Source organism: Mesoplodon densirostris, chromosome 8 (assembly GCF_025265405.1).
Source record: "Mesoplodon densirostris isolate mMesDen1 chromosome 8, mMesDen1 primary haplotype, whole genome shotgun sequence".
NCBI lineage: Eukaryota > Metazoa > Chordata > Mammalia > Artiodactyla > Ziphiidae > Mesoplodon > Mesoplodon densirostris.
The window spans coordinates 90,445,734-90,465,842 of record NC_082668.1 but is presented as its reverse complement, the minus strand read 5'-3'; the positions used below and the strand labels follow the sequence as shown (position 1 = coordinate 90,465,842).

General features: G+C 42.6%; 1 protein-coding gene across 1 annotated transcript in view; it reads right to left on the bottom strand.

Annotated features, from left to right (window-relative positions):
- Positions 1 to 13,005, bottom strand: part of METAP1D (methionyl aminopeptidase type 1D, mitochondrial) — an 80,456-nt gene extending 67,451 nt beyond the window's left edge. The window contains 2 exon segments of the mRNA XM_060106547.1: positions 12,548 to 12,716; positions 12,718 to 13,005. Of these exon segments, the coding sequence (XP_059962530.1) occupies positions 12,548 to 12,716; positions 12,718 to 13,005 (457 nt within the window).
- Positions 13,006 to 20,109: the final 7,104 nt, after the last annotated feature.

The window sequence follows — 20,109 nt, the reverse complement described above, 5'->3', positions numbered from 1 at the left end:
CCAGTAAGTGGTTACTACAGTAATCCAGGTAAGATGTGATAGTGACTCAACTCAGGCTGGTGACAGTGGGGTGTCTAAAAATGCATTCTGGGTATATCTGGGTATATATTCTGGGCTTCCCTGGTGGCGCAGTTGTTAAGAATCTGCCTGCCAATGTAAGGGACATGGGTTGGAGCCCTGGCCCGGGAAGATCCCACATGCCGCAGAGCAACTAAGCCCATGCGCCACAACTACTGAGCCTTCGCTCTAGAGCCCGCGAGCCACAACTACTGAGCCCACGTGCCACAACTACTGAAGCCTGCGCGCCTAGAACCCCTGCTCTGCAACAAGAGAAGCCACGACAATGAGAAGCCCGCACACCGCAACGAAGAGTAGCCCCCGCTCACTGCAACTAGAGAAAGCCCACGTGCGGCAACGAAGACCCAACACAGCTAAAAATAAATAAGTAAATTTATTTCTTTTTTAAAAAAGGTAGATTCAATGGGATTTCTTGACAGATTGGATACGTGAGAGAAAGAAAGGAATTGGGGTTGATTTGAAGGTTTATGGTCTGAGAAACTGACAGGATAAAAGTACCGACAACTAAGGTAGGGAAGTCTTTGGAGTGGAGCAAATTTTAGGGAAGAGATTAGAAGTCCAGTTTTGGAGTTTTGAACATGTTGATTTCGACATTTGGAAATGTTAAGTAAGCAGATGGATGCATGAGTCTGGAATTTAGGAGAAAGGTCTTGGCTGAGGGCATAAACACTGGAGGCAACAGCTTAATGGGTTATTAGAGTCATATAACTAATGAGATCATTAAGGGGATAGTGAGGGTAGAAAGAGAAAAGGTCCATGAACCTCTCTCTGTCCTCTTTGATGCTTTTTGCCTTAAATTCTATTCTGTCTAATATTAATATTCTTACTTTGCTTTTCTCAATGGATAGTTCTCTATTGACACATTTGACCTTGGGTTAACTTTCTAGCTCTGTTCTCTTTGGAAACCTGGCAAATGTGGAAAGTCAGCCATGATACTGAGTAATATCACTTACAGTAAAAATGACTCCAGTTTGATAAACTTCATCTAGACTATGAATAAATTATAAATATCTGGTTATAAGGAATTCCCTGGCGGTCCAGTAGTTAAGACTCCATGCTTTCATTGCTGAGGTGCAGGTTCAATCCCTGGTCAGGGAACTAAGATTCCAAAAGCAGCGTGGGCAGCCAAAAAAAAATTTTTTTTAAATAAATTTATTTATTTATTTATTTTTGGCTGTGTTGGGTCTTCGTTGCTGCACATGGGCTTTCTCTAGTTGCGGTCAGCGGGGGCTACTCTTTGTTGTGGTGCGCGGGCTTCTCATTGCAGTGGCTTCTCTTGTTGCAGAGCACGGGCTCTAGGCGCACGGGCTCAGTAGTTGTGGCACGCAGGCTCAGTAGTTGTGACTTGCAGGCTCTAAACCACAGGCTCAGTAGTTGTGGCTCACGGGCTTAGTTGCTCCGCGGCATGTGGGATCTTCCCGGACCAGGGCTCGAACCTGTGTCCCCTGCAGGCAGATTCTTAAATGAAGCCCAATGGCCTTTTTTTTTTTTTTTTGCGGTACGCGGGCCTCTCACTGTTGTGGCCTCTCCCGTTGCAGAGCACAGGCTCTGGATGCGCAGGCTCAGCGGCCATGGCTCACGGGCCTAGCCGCTCCGTGGCATGTGGGATCTTCCCGGACCGGGGCACGAACCCGTGTCCCCTGCATCGGCAGGCGGACTCTCAACCACTACGCCACCAGGGAAGCCTGGCAGGCAGATTCTTAACCACTGCACCAATAGGGAAGTCTAAAAACAATTTTTTTAATAAATAAATAAATATCTGGTGATAAGTCATACTTGTTGTGTGTGATGACTCCAAGTTTTGTGGGAGATATTTTGTGACTGCCTGCCTGCATGTACTACCTATAAGTTGTTCTTTAGGTTCTCCACTGAAAATTAATTGCTGCTGGCTCTTACGTATTACATAGTGTTCTAGTTAATACTGCTTTATAACGAGTTACCCAAAAGTTAACGGTGTTTTAACAGAACTAATAATTTTATTATGCTCATGGATTATTTGCGTCGGGAATTTGGAAATGAATGTCTGAAGCTGCATGATATCTGAGGCCCTGAGTAAAGAAGAAGACTTGGCTGGGGATGACTCTAGGGCTGAGGGCTGGAACCAGCTGAAGGCTCATTCACATGTCTGGTGCCTGCAATGGGATGACTCAAAGATTAGGTCTCCTGACTGGATAACTTTCAAAGAACCTCTTCAAGTGACTTGGCTTCCTCACAACACAGCAGCCCCAGGGTAGTTGGGTTTCTTACAAGGCAGCTGAAGCTCCCAGCATGACTGTTTTAGTGAACAAAGCAGAAGCTGCATCTCCTTTTATGACAGCCTTGAAAGTCACACAGCATCACCTCCTCAATTCTCTTTTGGTTGAAGTAGTCACAAGACAGTCTAGACTCAAGGGGAGGGGACACAGGTTCGAGCCCTGGTCCGGAAGATCCCACGTGCCGTGAAGCAACTAAGTGAGACCCCACTTCTCAGTGGGAGGGGTATCAAAGAATATTGATATTCTAAGGGAGATGCTATTTGTTTTTCAAATCATCTTACTTCGAGAAATTAATGAAAGTCACGCATATTTTCCTTCAGGAAAGTGTCCATATAGACAAAATTTTGCATGTATTGGAGGAGTTCATCTTCTTCCTTCCCATTGTATTCAAGAAACAGCCTTAGATTGTCTTGATTCATTGATATGTATCCCATCAAGAGGGACTCTAGGGCTTCCCTGGTGGCGCAGTGGTTGAGAGTCCGCCTGCCGATGCAGAGAACGCGGGTTCGTGCCCCGGTCCGGGAAGATCCCACATGCCGTGGAGCAGCTGGGCCCGTGAGCCATGGCCGCTGAGCCTGCGCGTCCGGAGCCTGTGCTCCGCAACGGGAGAGGCCACAACAGTGAGAGCCCCGCGTACCGCAAAAAAAAAAAAAAAAGAAAAGAAGAGGGACTCTATATCCCCTTCCCTGAATCTGGGCTTCCTTGTAATTGCTTCAACCAATGGAGAATATCTGCTAAAAGGAAAGGGACATTTCTTGTGCTAGATACTTTCACAGGTTCTCCCACTTAATTTCTTAATTTTCATTTAACTTAGATAATTTTATACCCTTTCTTTTTTTGAAAACAGGTGAAGAAAGTGAAATTCAGAAAGGTTAAGTTGTTTTTTTTAATAGACATAGTTTTTAGAGCAGCTTTAGGTTCACAGAAAAGTTGAGTGGAAAATTACGTTACTTTTTAAATTCACGTGATAATAAGTTGTAGAGACAGGATCCAAAATCAAATCTTTACCAGTTGCTTTTTCTGATATATAATCACTCTCTAGATATTAAGAAGCATATTATTCTAAGCACAAGATCTGACATTTCACTAGATACAAAACTGAACCTCTTGCTGCAATGTGAAGGACTAACACTGTGGGACTCAACTTGCAACAAACACTGGAGGATGTTCAATCCTTTCTTACTCTATAATCTCCCACTTTAACATTGTTAGAGTAAGAATTCCCTAAATTCATTTTTTTTTTTTTTTTGCGGTATGCGGGCCTCTCACCGTTGTGGCCTCTCCCGTTGCGGAGCACAGGCTCCAGACGCGCAGGCTCAGCAGCCATGGCTCACGGGCCCAGCCGCTCTGCGGCATGTGGGATCTTCCCAAACTGGTGCACGAACCCGTGTCCCCTGCATCGGCAGGCAGACTCTCAACCACTGCGCCACCAGGGAAGCCCACTAAATTCATTTTTTTAAATGCTATTTCTGTCAATTGCTTTTGCTCTTCTTTCTATAATCTTTCAATCTTGCTTTAGGATTACATTTCCACACTGTGTGATCCTTTCATATACTTTCAGAAAATTAAGGAAGTAGATACCCAATTAAACATAAATCCACACAGTTCTAAACACAACTCATTGGTCACTTTTGGAGGATGAACTTGTTATTTTAAAAGCTGGTAAATATGGAGAACAAATCAAACATTTAACTTTTCAGGATGAGGTCTATCAGGGTAATCAAATACTTGATGAGAAAGTTTCTTTCTGTAGATATCTTCTAGCTAATAAATGCAGAAGGAATGACTGAATTAAAATATTACCATTTTGCAAACTCTTAATGAGCTAATGGAGCCAAGTAATGATCACCAGTGGCCACTAACATCACAAAAAGCAATACTCTAGGAAGTATTCTTGCCCAAAACAACAACAACAACAACAAAAAGTGTAACCTAAATCAAGTCAGGCCTTGGATCTAACTGCCAGTTAACAGAGGAACATTTTAAATGACTCCACTGGAAATACAGTCAGCAAAATCCAGAATGTGGAAAGCTCCGTTAGGGCAGACTGCCGAGTCAGTTGCTTCAACAAATAAATTTCAAGAAAAAAAAAACTGGGAAAATAAACTTACTGAATAAAAAAAAAAACCTGACATCCTCTTCTAGCCATGTTGGCATAACTGGTACTAGAATTCCTTCCTGCCTTAAATGACTAGACAACTAGACAAAACGTGAAGGAGCTATTTTTTGGCATTGGCTGCTGAACAATGCAGGACAGTGAACCTTGAGGGTAAAGAAGTACACAAGGTGAGCCCAGATTGGCTCCAGTGTTCTGCCTGGGGAAACCGTCCCAAATGTGGCCTTGGGAGATGGAGCCCAAGCCAAGCACAGCCCCTCACTGTTTACTTAGGGAGGCAGAGAGCAGAGGGCTGCCTGCTGAAGCAGCTGGAATTTGTGCGGCACTGAGGGTTCTGGGAAACAGAGAGGCACAAGGCCTACCGGACAGCGGCTGGTGCAAGGCTGAGAGCTGAATAGAGATTCCAGACGTTGCAGGGCTGGGAGAAGTTGAAGTCTTAGCCCAACCCGAGTAGACGGACCTCACTGAGCCCCACAGGCATTCAACTGGGACCAGAAAGATCAACTGGGCCCTCAGTGGAATAAGAACCACGCACATGCAGAGCAAGGGTGGGCAAATTAAGACCTGTGAGCCAAACCCGGCTCACTGTCTTTCTTATAAATAAAATTTTATTGGAATATAGCTATGCTCATTTGTTTATATACTGTCTATGCTGCCTTTGTACTATATTAGCAGACTTGAGTAGTTGCAGTAGAGACGATAGGGCCCACAGAAGTTTAAGGTATTTACTATCTGGCCCTTTATAGAAAAAGTTTGCTGAACTCTGCACTAGAGTAAGAGCCACACTCTAGTACTAAGAGCAAAACAAACAGATCCACCCTACCAAAGAAGAAAACCATGCCTGGCAGAACAGCATAATCTCCACAAGGTATTATCCTCTTGGGAAGAATATACAATTACATATATGAAGAACAGAAAAATGTGATCCACAGTCAAGAAAATAAAGTCAATAAAACAGAAAAAGACCCTGAGATCACCCAGATGACAGATTAACAGATAAGGATTTTAAAGCAGCTGTTATAAATATGTATGTACAAGTACTTAAAGGAAAAGATGGACGTGAGTAAACAGCTGGGAAACCTCAACACAGAAATGGAAACTATAAGAAAAGAACCAAATGTAAATTCTAGAACTGATAAGTGCAATATATGAAGAAATTTTAAAGGCTCCTGGCTTTTGGAGATACATAATGAAAAATCTACAGATGAAATTATATATCTGAGATGTGCTTCAAAATAATCCAGCTTGGGGAGGGGAAGTGGCTGGGGGTAAAGATGAAACAAGAGCTGCCATAAATGGATGACTATTGTAACTAGGTGATGGGTATGTACTGCTCTCTCCACTTTTCTGTATGTTTGAAATTCTGCACATTCAAAAGCTAAAAAAGAAAATCCAATCTCTACAAGAAAAAACTGTTTTAACTGAAAAACAAGGTAATGTTCAAATGAAGCTTTGCATATATCTTATTCTCCTCCCATCTTGCCAAATTCCCAAAGATACATAGCATCCACTCTGCATTTTCAAAGATTCCCAATGCTTGGGGAAAGTGAACATTTCATAAAAACTGTGAATATTTATGTAGGTGAATGCCATTCTCTCTATCTTTCTCTCTCTTTCTTTCTCTCTCTCTCTGTATGTTCTACACTTTGACACACATGGATATATCAATATTTGATTTCACAAAATGAGATTATATGAAATTGCTCTATAACTTGCATCTTCCAAATAATATACGTTGTGAATATCATTCCATGTCAACAAATAGAGCTCAACATCTTTTTTTTTTTTTGGTTAATGACTGCACAGCATTTATCATTGAGGGTCTACATGCCCTGTACTGTGTATTAAAGTTCATAATTTCAATGGGAGACAGGAACTATGCATTATAGAAAGCTATTTCAAGCAGAGGGAAAACATAAGAGCACACATGGCTTGAGGGACAAGTCTGACTTTAGGGAATTCAGGGTCATGATTTGATTGTGAAGTATGCTTTAATTTATGTAGTAACAAGCCATATCATAACAGAGTTTATTTGTATTTGTATTAAGGTACTTGTTAAAAAAATCATATAGTAAAAATCCATCTCCATTCTCAGCTATCAACACGAAGAGTTTAAGTCACAGGAAGCTCCTTATTAATAGTATTGATATTTTCCAAATCATCCATAGCCTGCATCCCAAAAGCTGATTTCTAAGTTGGTTTGATGAAACTGAGGATACATTTTCCTACTGAAGCTATACAAAACAGTAAGGATCTCAGGTCAGTTGACAAAAGTTTAAAGTGCCTAATTTATGGTGTAAAATAGCCCCTCCCCTACCTGGAGGTTAAATTTTTGAAAAACCACTATCATAAGAAAATTCTTAGTGGAAGAATCTATGGCCTCAGAGTCACAGATGAACAAAAGCACTTGTAAAAATTTGTACATTTGTTAAAAAAAAGACAAGAATAATAAAATATTAGTAGCATTATATGCATCTTAAATTACAGTAATGAGTATATGTAAGTAATTTCCAGTTACCATTCCTTGATCATGGAAATCTTAAAGGTGTTCATTTCCTATATTATAAATTACATAGACTTTTTGCTTTGTTGCAGAGAATATGCACAGTAAAAGAAATTTTTCCCTTGCGTCTGGTCCCATTCAAACATTTGATATCTTTTGTATTTGCTTGGTTGTTTTTTTCTTTTATACAGTTTTTAAAAAAAAGGTTTGGAAAATAAAAATGCTATCTTCTCAATGTATAAAATTCAAACACATCAATTATGAAGAAAGTAAAAATCAGTACAATCTCACCATCTGGAAATAACAGCTATGAATACTTGGGTGAGCATCATGCTAGATATTTCTTTGGGCATATATACATATAAGGAAACAAAGATACAAACTTTATGTAAGTGGGATTTACTGTTCTATACCAGCCTTTTCTCCTCTATGCATGTCCATGACTTTTTAAGTCTACAGTATATCTACATCATCTTTTTAATGGCTGTACAGCATGCCATTGCTTGGATAAACTATAATTTATTTAGTCATTCTCTTACCAATGGACATTTCAGATTATGGTGAATATTTCCCAATTACCATTATTATAAAGTTACATTCTTATTTATCCATCTTTGTACACTCATCCTATTGTTCTCTCAGGATAAATTCCTAAAAGCAGAATTGTTAGGTAAGAAGTATGTATACCTTACACCTTGATACACATTGCCACACAGCCCTCTGGAAAAGGCAAACTATTTCACACACCCACCAACTGTGTCTTTCTTAGACTTTCTGCTGGACTTGCCCACAATCTGCCCCCTCTCCTCTCACTGGCATCAGTTCCCTCCACATGGACTGTGGAAGGACAGCAGGATAGTGATTAGGTCCAAGGGTTTACTTCCATCAGCTTCCTTCATCGCTCCCATGACTATACTGCTTAAAACTTAAGCAGTTCTCTTTTAGATTTCTTCCCTTCCCCCTCCCAACCTCTTTTTTCTAATTATCTCCAGTAAGTCTCAAATTACCTGGAATTCTCACAGTTGCCCAAAAAGGTATACAGAAGTAACACTGCCTTAAATTAATCTTGGAGGGAGATGGACTATAAAAGGGGGTGGGGGCAGGGAATAAAGTCACTAACTAGGCCGGTCATATGACAAAAACTGACATTTTGAGATAAATTATTCTTTAGGCCTACCATATAACTTTTGTGAACAAATGTTTCTACAGGAGGTTGCAGTCTGAAAGGTCTTTCATTTGGTTATGAAACTGAGTACTTACCATGTGCACACATTGTACGCCAGGTTTTGGGAAGACAGAGATGAAGAAGATAAGATTCTTGTCTCTAAGACGTTCCCATTCTAGCAAGGGAGATGGAGGTGTAAACAAATACTTTTCAGATAAGTGTGCATACTCTGATACAGGGTAATAAGTGTTGTGATAAAGGCATGCCCTGAGTGCTATGTAAGCAGACTGGGTTAGTTTAGCCTGGGCAGAGGCAAATACAGTTTCAAAGGAGAGATGGCATTTAAGCGTGGCCTTGAAGGATGAATGGTTTGCTGGGTGAAAAAAGACATTGCAGGCAAAGCAATTAAGGAGGTACACAATGGCAAACCTTAGCAGAGATATGAGGTTAGGAAACTGGCAGGACCTGAGGCTGAAAAGGTAAACTGAGGCCAGACTGAGATGGTCCTATCCTTTGATGCTGAGGGATTCAGACTATCCCAGCAATGAAGAGTCCCCAGAGGTTTTTTTAGTAGGGAAGCATCATAATCAGATCTGAATTTTAGAAAGACAGATGGGTGTGGGGAAGAAGATAGACTGAGGTGGAGACCAGTTACAGGGGATGGTAAAGAATTATACCGAGGGCCTCCCTGGTGGCGCAGTGGTTGAGAGTCCGCCTGCCGATGCAGGGGACACGGGTTCGTGCCCCGATCCCGGAGGATCCCACATGCCGCGGAGCGGCTGGGCCCGCGAGCCATGGCCGCGGAGCCTGTGTGTCCGGAGCCTGTGCTCCGCAACGGGAGAGGCCACAGCAGTGAGAGGCCCGCGTACAGCAAAAAAAAAAAAAAAAAAAAAAAAGAATTATACCGAGACCATGCAGAAAACTGGAGGCACCCAAGAAATGGGATTTCCTGACTCACTGGACACAGACGCTGAAGGCAGTGGTGGGGACCAAAAGCCCTTAAATACTTACACTTAGGTACTACCTGGATGGCGATGTCATTAATGGAGACAGAGTATATATGCGGAGAAGCAGATGTGCAGGAAAATACTCATTTCCATATTGGACTTGTTGAGCTTAAAGGGCCTGTGAGACATCTAGGAAAAGATACCTAACAGAGAGCTGGCATTCAGACCTGATGCTCAGTTCCAGGAGATCCTCTGTTGATTTTTAAAAACTGACAGTCATTGAGGTAGGTAAATTTGATTGCTGACAACAAAGAGAGGAAACAGGGATGAGGGCTTAGAACAGAACCCTGGGGAACACTAATATTTAAAGACCTAGAAGTAGAAGAAGAGCCTAGTGGAAGTCTGGGAAAATCAGAGAAACAGGAGGCAAGCCAGGAGAGACTGGCTCATAAAAGGAATAAGAGTGTAAAAGAGAAAATATGCCCCCTTCTTTGCCTTCACCATTCCTTCCCATACTCACTGGGCAAAGGATCTTATGTGCCAGCTTCGAGAGCTGGAACAAAGATTCTAATAAAGTGGGAACTGGGAGTGAGAGATTAAGCAAGAGAGCACTCCTGGGGCCCCAGGGTAGGGATTTTGCACGTGGGATTTAGTGTCAGTGCTAATACCAGGAGTACCTTCATCCCTAAAAGGCTCTTGTTACCTTCTCTCTACCTTCCAAGAGACTAATCCATCCTTTCCCCTTTCCAATGTCACTACTTATAGCTTCCACCCATCCCTTAGCCCATGATAGAAGAGAACAAATTTGGCCAAGCTGCAGGGCTTGCGGGATCTTGAGCGGGATCTTAATTCCCTGACCAGGGACTGAACCCATGCCCTCAGCAGTGAAAGCACCCAGTCCTAACCACTGGACTGACAGGGAATTCCTCAGAAGAGAACAAGTCTTAACAGCCTCTCAATTCAGTAAGCTCTTGAGCCAGGTACTATGCTTATAGATAGAGATATAGATAAGACACGGTTCCTGCTCAACAAGAATTAACAATCTAGTTAGGAGTGGGGATGGAGAGAGGAAGTAGGTAACTACTATACAGAGGGTGTATTGTGATTAAAGCTACAATGATCTGGAGAGTCATGAGAGAAACCTTATGCCCTTCTTAAGGTTAAAAAATCTCTTCTGGGGCTTCCCTGGTGGCACAGTGGTTAGGAATCTGCCTGCCAATGCAGGGGACACGGGTTCGATCCCTGGGCCAGAAAGATCCCACATGCTGCGGAGCAACTAAGCCCGTGCGCCACAACTACAGACCCTGTGCTCTAGAGCCTGCGAGCCACAACTACTGAGCCTGCGTGCCACAACTACTGAAGCCCGCGCACCTACAGCCCATGCTCCACAACAAGAGAAGCCATTGCAATGAGAAGCCCGCACACCACAACGAAGAGTAGCCCCCACTCACCACAACTAGAGAAAGCTCATGTGCAGCAACGAAGACCCAACGCAGCCCCAAATAAATAAATTTAAAAAAAATCTCTTTTTCCCATTTTCCAAGAGGGAAAGGTGCACATAGATGCTGATGATAAATCCTGGCACATAAAGCCTTATAGTGGATTAATTTACATCAATCTAAAAGGGTGAAAAGGAGGAAGAGAGAAAAGAGAGGACTCTTCATAAATTTACCCTTCTTTTTCAACCCTGGGGGGTGGAGAGCAGGTGGTACAGGACAACCTGTCTGCAATGCATAATAAAAGTAATTATGAATAGCCCATAAAGGGGCCTTTCCCTATCACTAAATCTCTTCCTGATGACATATTTTCCCTCCCTCTTCTAATCAGAAGATCTCCCTCTTCTAGTCAGAAGAAAACCCTCTTGTGGGGTATAGTGGGATGGGTTACTATAGCTATTTCTGTAATAGCTTTTTCCAAGACTGTCTGAACCACCATTTGTCAAAATCATAAGTGACAAAAAAGATGAATATGTTATTTCTATACTCTGCAAAGAGATGATATACATATACATACATATATGTGTGTATATATAACACGTGTGGGGGGGGTTGGCTCCTCCTCTACCTTGACTATCTGCCCAGATCCTCTTCACCATTACCTGCAGTGCACAAAAAAGAAGTCTAAACGCCATTATTTCTTGTCAAAAGAGGAAACAGAAGAAAAGTAACTTGATTAGTAAACAGAGTTTGGATTGGAACCCAGATCTTAAGAGATGTAAATTGGTGCTCTTTTCACAAGGCTGTACTCTCACACTGGCCTCCACTCTCCCTTCCATCCAGTCCAAAATACTGCCTACATCACCTTCCCTTTACACATCTCTCACCTCATATCTTCCTGTGGCTCCTTAGTCATCTCCACTAACACTGTATTACACTGAAAGACTGAGGTCTATCTGCCTACCAACCTCCTTCCTCTCTAAAACCATCTTCCTTTTTACTTCTCACACATGCTCATCATACTTGTCCTGTCTCATCTGAATCTTTGCAAACTGATTTCTGTGAAGAGACCATGCCATGCAGGGCAGAAGAATGAGCACTTAAAAAAAAAGAAAAAAGAAAAGAAATCAGTGCCATGTTCAAATGCCCATTTTGCCTCTTACAATCTGTGCAATCTTAGTCTTATTACTTAACCTCTTTGTCTCACTTTTCTCATCAGGAGAGAATAATGCCTAACTCACTGGGTTTTAAAAGGTAGCTAGTATATGTTAGGTGCTTAACACAGTATCATGTACTTCAAAAGCACTTAATAAACTGTAGCTATTTACTGTGAAAACAATATTTGCTTCACAGGACTGTTGGTCCTACATGCCTGAAACCTAAATAGTCCTTGAAAATATTTTAATTCCCTTCTTCCCCCATCCTTGAAACAACTTCCTAGTTCTTTCCAACAAAGGTTCAGAAACCAGTTCAAATCCAACAAAGATTCACCTGCAAAAGTATTTGCACATTTACTAAAATCTCACCACTCACACAAGAGTAACACCTACTGAAAGCTAGCCGGACAAAATTTCTCCTCTTCTTAACTTTAAGTCAATGGAAGAGAATAATCACATTTTGAAAGTTCCCCAAAAGACGTGTTGTATCATGCCAACGGATACAAATTGCTTTCTCTGCGGCAATTGGGTGTCCAGGCGCATTTCAGTTACTGTAGGTTCATCGCTCTGCCCCAGGAATAAAAAAGTTTGCTACAGCAATCACACAACTGACGTGGGCGAAGAAAACCTCAGACAATGTCCCATAAATCTCAAGGAGGGACTGCAAATAGATGCCACGCAGTGACGTGATCTAGGCAAGTGACAAATGAACACCTGTGGGTATGTTCCGGTGGCAATGTGTCATCGTGTGTCTGCGTGTGTCCGCAGAACTGAAAGCACATTCGTGTGCGCCGAGATGTCTGATCGCGGACGTGTACTCCTTTGAACCCGACTGCATAGCCAGTGAGCGACAGTGAGAAGCCCCGCGGGGCTGTCCTCCAGGTGCTTACCTCTACGGACGAACAGGTGGACGCCGCCGGGCGCCGCCATGTTGGCGTCTGTCACGTGGCCGCGAGCTCTCGCCCCCACCCCCCGCTCGCCCCGCCCCGCCCCGCCCCGCCCCGCCCGTTGGAGCCGTCCAGTCGCAGCCGTGCCGAAGACCGGAGGCGCCGAGGCCGCCGGAGGGGGAGTGCGCGTGCGCGGCGGGGGCTGGCTGCGGGAGCCCAGGCGGCGGAGCGGCTCGGGCACTGGGGCCAGTAGGGGAACCCGCGGCCGGCCGAGCCCGCTCCGGCCGCGAGAGACGGGCTGCAGCCGCGGTTCGCGCGCTCGCTCTGAGCCCCCGCGCCCAGGTGGGATGGAAGAAGCCTGTCAGGTAAGCGTGGTATCCAATATTCGTAGCATCAACATTTTGGTGCATGGAAACGTAAAGTTGGGAGGAAAAAATAAAGCACAATCTAGCGTTCAACATAGCACTTTGCATCGTCTGCCCTTTGTTGCAAATTATTTCCCTGGATTCGGTTGAAAGGTAAAATTTGGTTCAAAGTCACCAGCTGCCCCTTTGCTGTCCCAGAATCTACATTACTCAGCAGAGACAACAGACAAGACAGGATCTGTGTGCAGCTGCAAAATCTATTCTGAGTACCACAGTGGGTATATTCAGGGGACTTCTCCTTCCCCAAGGACACCTCGAGCTCAGCGGTATTAAGTGGAGTCTTAATCCTAAATTTGACTTTTAACAATGAGAGGATGACGTCTGCCAATTGCGCTGCCGAAAGATGAAGCCTACAGAAAGAAGGCCAGTTATGAATCAAGTGAGGGAGCTGATGTATCCCTAGTGATGACAGTGAATTTACCAAATTCGCTGTTCCTCTTATCTGCATTCTGGGGCAGATTTCCATTCTGTCATGGACCAGGTATTAATCATCTTGGTAGCTTGGTACCCAGCAAAGAACCTGATATTCAAGGAATGTCTGGTGAAGGAATTGAACTCTGCATGGACCCAGTCAAACCAAGAATGTAACAGTCTCTAAACGCAGTAAAGATTGATAAGGATTCTTGGTGAACATGTGTGATGTCTCCTAATTAATATTTAAGAATTTAATTTAACTACACACTCCGTGAAAATCCCAGACAATTCAGAAATGATTTTTTTTTTTTTTTTGTGGTACGCGGGTCCCTCACTGCTGTGGCCTCTCCCGTTGCGGAGCACAGGCTCCGGACGCGCAGGCCCAGCGGCCATGGCTCACGGGCCCAGCCGCTCCACGGCACGTGGGATCTTCCCGTACCTGGGCACGAACCCGTGTCCCCTGCATCAGCAGGCGGACTGTCAATCAATCACTGCGCCACCAGGGAAACCCTCAGAAATGATTTTTTAAAGAAAGGGTAAATCCCCCTCCTCACCCTCTCTACACACCACAATCCCAGTATTTAGTCAGCCACTGTGTGTGTCATTCCATGCCTTTTACAGGCAAATGTGTGTAAAGATTTTAAATGGAATCACATACTTACTGTTGCAACTTGCTTTTCCACTCATAAACATCAAATCTTAGAACACTTAGAGCTCATTCTTTTTAATGACTACATAGTCCTGATGTTTTTACTTTTTTTTCTCATCTTTATTGGAGTATAATTGCTTTACAATGTTGTGTTAGTTTCTGCTGTACAACAAAGTGCATCAACTATATGTATACATATATCCCCATATCCCCTCCCTCTTGCATCTCCCTCCCACCCTCCCTATCCCACCCCTCTAGGTGGTCACAAAGCACCCAGCTGATCTCCCTGTGCTATGTAGCAGCTTCCCACTAGCTATCTGTTTTACGTTTGGTAGTGTATATGTCAGTGCTACTCTCTCACTTCATCCCAGCTTCCCCTTCCCCGCCGTGTCCTCAAGTCCATTCTCTACGTCTGCGTCTTTATTCCTGCCCTGCCATTAGGTCCATCAGTACCGCTTTTTTAGATTCCATATATATGCGTTAGCATACAGTATCTGTTTTTCTCATTCTGACTTACTTCACTCTGTATGACAGACTATCCCTCTACTGGGTATGTACCCTGAGAAAACCATAATTCAAAAAGAGTCATGTACCACAATGTTCATTGCAGCACTGTTTACAACAGCCAGGACATGGAAGCAACCTAAGTGTCCATCGACAGATGAATGGATAATGAGGATGTGGTGCATATATACAAGGGAATATTACTCAGCTATAAAGAGGAACAAAATTGAGTTATTTGTAGTGAGGTGGATGGACCTAGAGTCTGTCGTACAAAGTGAAGTAAGTCAGAAAGACAAAAACGAGAGTGAGTTTGGGTAGTTCATTAGAGGACACATCTATACTTCTTGCAGACCCAGTTTTGTATGCTCTTGGGTCACCTTGAAAGATAAAAAGAAAAAATGTTTTCCACTGAGGTAAATAAAATATACAAGGATGAGAATGAAAAGTACTCTTTCAGGTGACTTCAAGCCCCACCTTTTTCAAATGCAGATCAATTCCAAGGAGAGAGTTTTTGAACGTGCTAATCTGTCCTCAGTGTAACTGAAGCCAACAATCTGAGCGCAGGAAAGGAGCCTGAGAGTTAGCAGAACACCGAGTCTCAAGAAGTGTGCAAAAAAAAAGAAACCTAGAAGTCCCTAGAGAACTGTCAGAAGACATTAAGCCCAATTTCAAACACATCTGAGATAGAACACATGTTCATGTGATTCAGCTCAGCCAATCCTTGGAAAACCAATGCACAATTTATTCCCCTGCAACTAGAAGGAAAAGGAAAAGGAAACACTATGAGAACTCAGGTGGCACCACCATAGTGGAATCCAGTGAGGAAATTTCCAGTAAGTTCAGCAAGGATGTGGATATGCAGGATGAGCTAGAAATGAAGCAGACATGAACTTGCACAGGTGATAGCTTGTGCACCGATTCTTGATTTAGCTTCTTTCATCACATCCTTCGGACCTTAGAAAGATTAAGAACTGCCAGCATGTGTCCTCCAAAATCATCAATTTATGAGATATATGCATACTGATCAACGGTATAAGAAAGGGCTGGACCCCTGACATAAGATCCGTGGCAATTCTAACATCTATGATCCTGGGTGTTAGGGCATTAGATTGCTTTCATTTAGTTGAGTAACTACTTCTGACTCACTTCTCTACTCCATTTCTGCCCATCTTCCCATCTGTGAAATGAAGGTTAATTATGTTGTGGCACTTCATTGATTTGAACGCCCACCATTATTCAGATTTTGTACTTGTGTTTCTTGAAAAAAAAAGTTGAATAATTTTTTTAAACCAGGGTTCAAGAAATAAAGTATAACTTCCTAATACCTTCAGTTTCTGTGTCCAGAAATTCATTCTTAAATGTTAAAATATTTTTATTAACTGTGATTAATTATTGCTTTATAGGTCTTTTACCTTGGTTTTTAAAAGATTGTCTTATTAGCATCTTTTAAAATCTAATCTTCTTTTATTAAAGAAATAAATCAGAAATAAATTCCGACATTCTCATTTTTAAAAAGTCATTTTTTTCTTTCCTCCTTCTTCTAGTTAATGATAGTTTATTTTAGACTTATATTACATAGCTTTTTCAAAAGCTGTATATAAATTTGTGATAAAATTGAAATTATATTGGTTTCTATAATGTAGATACAGAATTTGTAATTCAGATTAACAATTTAAAATGCTCTAGGGATTATGCTACATGAAATAAATCTCTTTTTTTAAAAAATAAACTTATTTATTTATTTTTGGCTGTGTTGGGTCTTCGTTGCTGCTCACAGGCTTTCTCTAGTTGCAGCGAGCAGGGGCCACTCCTTGTCGCAGTGTGTGGGCCTCTCACTGTGGCGGCCTCTCCTGTTGCAGAGCACGGGCTCCAGGCACGCAGGCTCCAGCAGGTGTGGCACGTGGACTCAGCACTTGTGGCTCAAGGCACCAGAGCGCAGGCTCAGCAGTTGCAGCGCATGGGCTTAGTTGCTCCATGGCATGTGGGATCTTCCCGGACCAGGGCTCGAACCCATGTCCCCTGCGTTGGCAGGTGAATTCTTAACCACTGCGCCACCAGGAAAGTCCCAGTAAATCCTTTTAAAAATAAATTTTGCTTTGTAATACATCATCCTGTAACTTGTTACACAGTTTAAATTTTTAAGTACTTATGAAGATTACTTATAATGCAAGATACTTAAAAACATAGACTATAAAATAAAGACTAAGGTGCTTACATATCTATAGAAGAAGCTTGTTACATATGAACACATAAGACTAACTGAAATAAAGTGGTGTTTCCTACAAAGCAGGCTCTGTGGCCTGCTGGGGGAAACTGTTGCCCTGGGACCTGCACAGCTTCAGTAGGGCTGTCATTTAGCCTCAGGTGCCTTCATTCTCCCTTCCTGAGCTTGCTTCTCAGTTTTGCCATCTGAATCAGAAAAATTAGCCTTTTCGTTTAATATTAGGATCGTTTCTTAGCAGTTTACTCTATGGCTTGAGAAGAATATTTCCCATCCTGCCCTCCAATGTGTTCAGTTTTGGTGTGAGGAAATACTTTTATTTATTTACATTTTTTAAAGCTTTTTAAATTATTTATTTATTTATTTATTTATTTATTTTTGGCTGCATTGGGTCTTTGTTGTTGTGTGCGGGCTTTCTCTAGTTGCGGTGAGCGGGGGCTACTCTACATTTTTTTTTTTTTTTTTTTTTTTTTTTTTTTGCGGTATGCGGGCCTCTCACTGTTGTGGCCTCCCCCGTTGCGGAGCACAGGCTCCGGACGCGCAGGCTCCGGACGCGCAGACCCAGCGGCCATGGCTCACGGGCCCAGCCGCTCCGCGGCATATGGGATCCTCCCAGACCGGGGCACGAACCCGTATCCCCCGCATCGGCAGGCGGACTCTCAACCACTGCGCCACCAGGGAGGCCCTACTCTACATTTTATTTAAGTCAAATGAACGTTCTTTCCATGAACTTGGAGTCCTGCATAAACATAATCTGCACATATAACAAGGAGCTGTCTAAGCTGACTGGACCCCTCTAAAGTTAAGGTCCAGCTTCAAATGATTCTATGTTCAGGCAGAAAGTTTCTAGGGCACTCTCAGCCAACTTGCTGGTAGAATGTTGTTTCCTGTACCAATCACTTGAGACAATGATGGAGATGTTACTGGGTAATCTAGGGGGACCCTTAGAGAAAATGTGTAAATGCTCCATGTTTTCTTGAGGAAAAGTAGTGTCACGTGCAAGAGGATCTGTCTGTGCTGTTTGTGCCCTGCTTCCTTCGTCTCTAGCAGTGTCAAGAGGAAGCCAGGAGGCAGGGGAGGGGGGCTGGCATCATGTGTGACCCTCCTGCCTCCCCATTTTTGATTTGTATAATGACGTTTTCTAGACCATGTAATTCCTAGGCAAATGAAACTTTAAGTTCCACCCCCTTCTAACAAGATTGCCCTACCTGAGCCCCTCCTACATAGAAATTCTGAAGATTCTGTGGCTCTCCAGCCATTTATAGGCCTAATCCAAGTGGGCTCAGCAAGTAGCATGCTGCACCCTCCCGAGCAGCCTGTCACTGTGATTAAGCAGAGTGGAATGGGATCAGATAGGGCTAACTTAGCTGTAGGGTAAGACCAAACTTTGTCTCAAGGGAGTTGTTGCTCTCAGGCACAGTATGGCCCACATTCATTTAAAGCCGCTCCAACCTCTTGGCTTGAAAGATATTATGGGAGATTTGTAAGCAGAAATAGTGCTTCAGCATAACAGCCTGTCCATTGTTGGAGCAGCAGGCCACCTGGAATGGTGGCAGGGGCCAAGGGAGGGAAGAGATGGGAAGGCCATAAGGAAGAGGATGGGGGTGGTCCCAGACCTCACTCACTGATGCATCTGAGTTTTATCTTTTTTTTAAATTGAGGTATAGTTGATTTACAATATTTTATTAATTGCAGGTGTACAACATAATGATTCAAAATTTTTATGGCTTATACTCCATTTATAGTTATTATAGTATATTGGCTGTATTCCCTGTGTTGTACAATGTATCCTTGTAGCTTATTTACCTTACGCATAGAAGCTCGTACCTCTTAATCCCCTACGCCTATCTCTTGCGCTTCTCCCCTTCCCTCTCCCCACTGGTAACCACTCGTTTGTTCTCTGTATCTGTGAGTCTGTTTCTTTTGTGTTATACTCACTAGTTTGTTTTATCTTTTAGATTCCACATATAAGTGATAACATACAGTATTTGTCTTTCTCTGTTTGACTTATTTCACTAAATATAATATACCCTCCAGGTCGATCCACGTGTTGCAAATGGCAAACTTTCATTCTTTTTTATGACTGATAGTATTCTGTTGTACATATACCACATCTTCTTATCCATTCATCTGTTGATGGATACTTAGGTTGTTTCTTGGCCATTGTAAATAATGCTGCTATGAACATTGGGGTGCATGTATCTTTTCAAATTAGTGTTTTTGTTTTCTTCGGATATATACCCAGGAGTAGAATTGCTGGATCATATGGTAGTTCTATTTTTAGTTTTTTGAGGAACTTCCGCAGTATTTTTCACAGTGGCTGTTGAGTTTTATCTTGAGGGACAGGGCTTCCCTGACCTCATTTCTTGGCTCTAAGGGAAGCTGGGTTAAAGCAGAAGTGGTGTATTTGCCCCATGAAATCTAAATGAAAACGTGTACCGTTATCGACTATCATCCATTCTCAATTAGTAAGCCCTGGAAAAGTAGCACCTGCTTACACACTTCTGGAGAATGAAGAATTCCATGCAGAGTAAGGAAGAAAGGCAAAAAGTTTCCAAGAGAATTTAGTGATCAATCAGCCAATCAATAAATACTTAAGTGCCTACTCTAGACTCCAAGGAGATGTGATATTACTTTTGTTCTTAGGAAGCCAGTTGGAAAGCTGAGACTAACATGCTCACAAAATTGTCCATAAAGACCGACCAAGTACCCTTGAGACTATAAGCCTCTTAGGAGCAACACCAGGTGTGAGGGGTCACAGATTTTGGCTATCCCTGGCTGCCAAGAACTGAGAAAAATGCTGAACTCTAATTATATAAATTCCCAGGAACTTGCACCTGTTAAAATCCTTCCTGCAAAGATGAAGGTGAGAGGGAAATAATGCTTCCTTTACCATCTCTAATCCACATTTGTAAAAAAAGAGAAAGGAAAACGCTCTCGATCTCATTGTTAGAATTTTTTTAAGTCTGTTTTGGTTTTTCTTTTTTGTTTACACATGTATGTAATATGTGCTCTTTAAAAACATTTTAAAAATACGGAAGTGTAAAATATAGAAAGTAGAAGTTCCCCAGAAAAGCTCTTCCCAGGTAATCACTGTTAATACGTTGCTATGTATTCATCCAGAGTTCTTTCTGTGCATATACCATTTGCTGAACTTTCTAAGGGAAGTTACCTGTTTTACTGTGACTAGTCACATATCTATATAGAATAAAAGACAGACTAGGCAAAGCACATGTGAGAGGACAGGAATGGCTAGTATTACCTATGTCTTTGTTGCTGTCTACTGTACATTCTCTTTTCCTTTTGCCTTCACTCTGCCCTTGTTTCTCTTCTTCCAATGTTTCCACCCTTC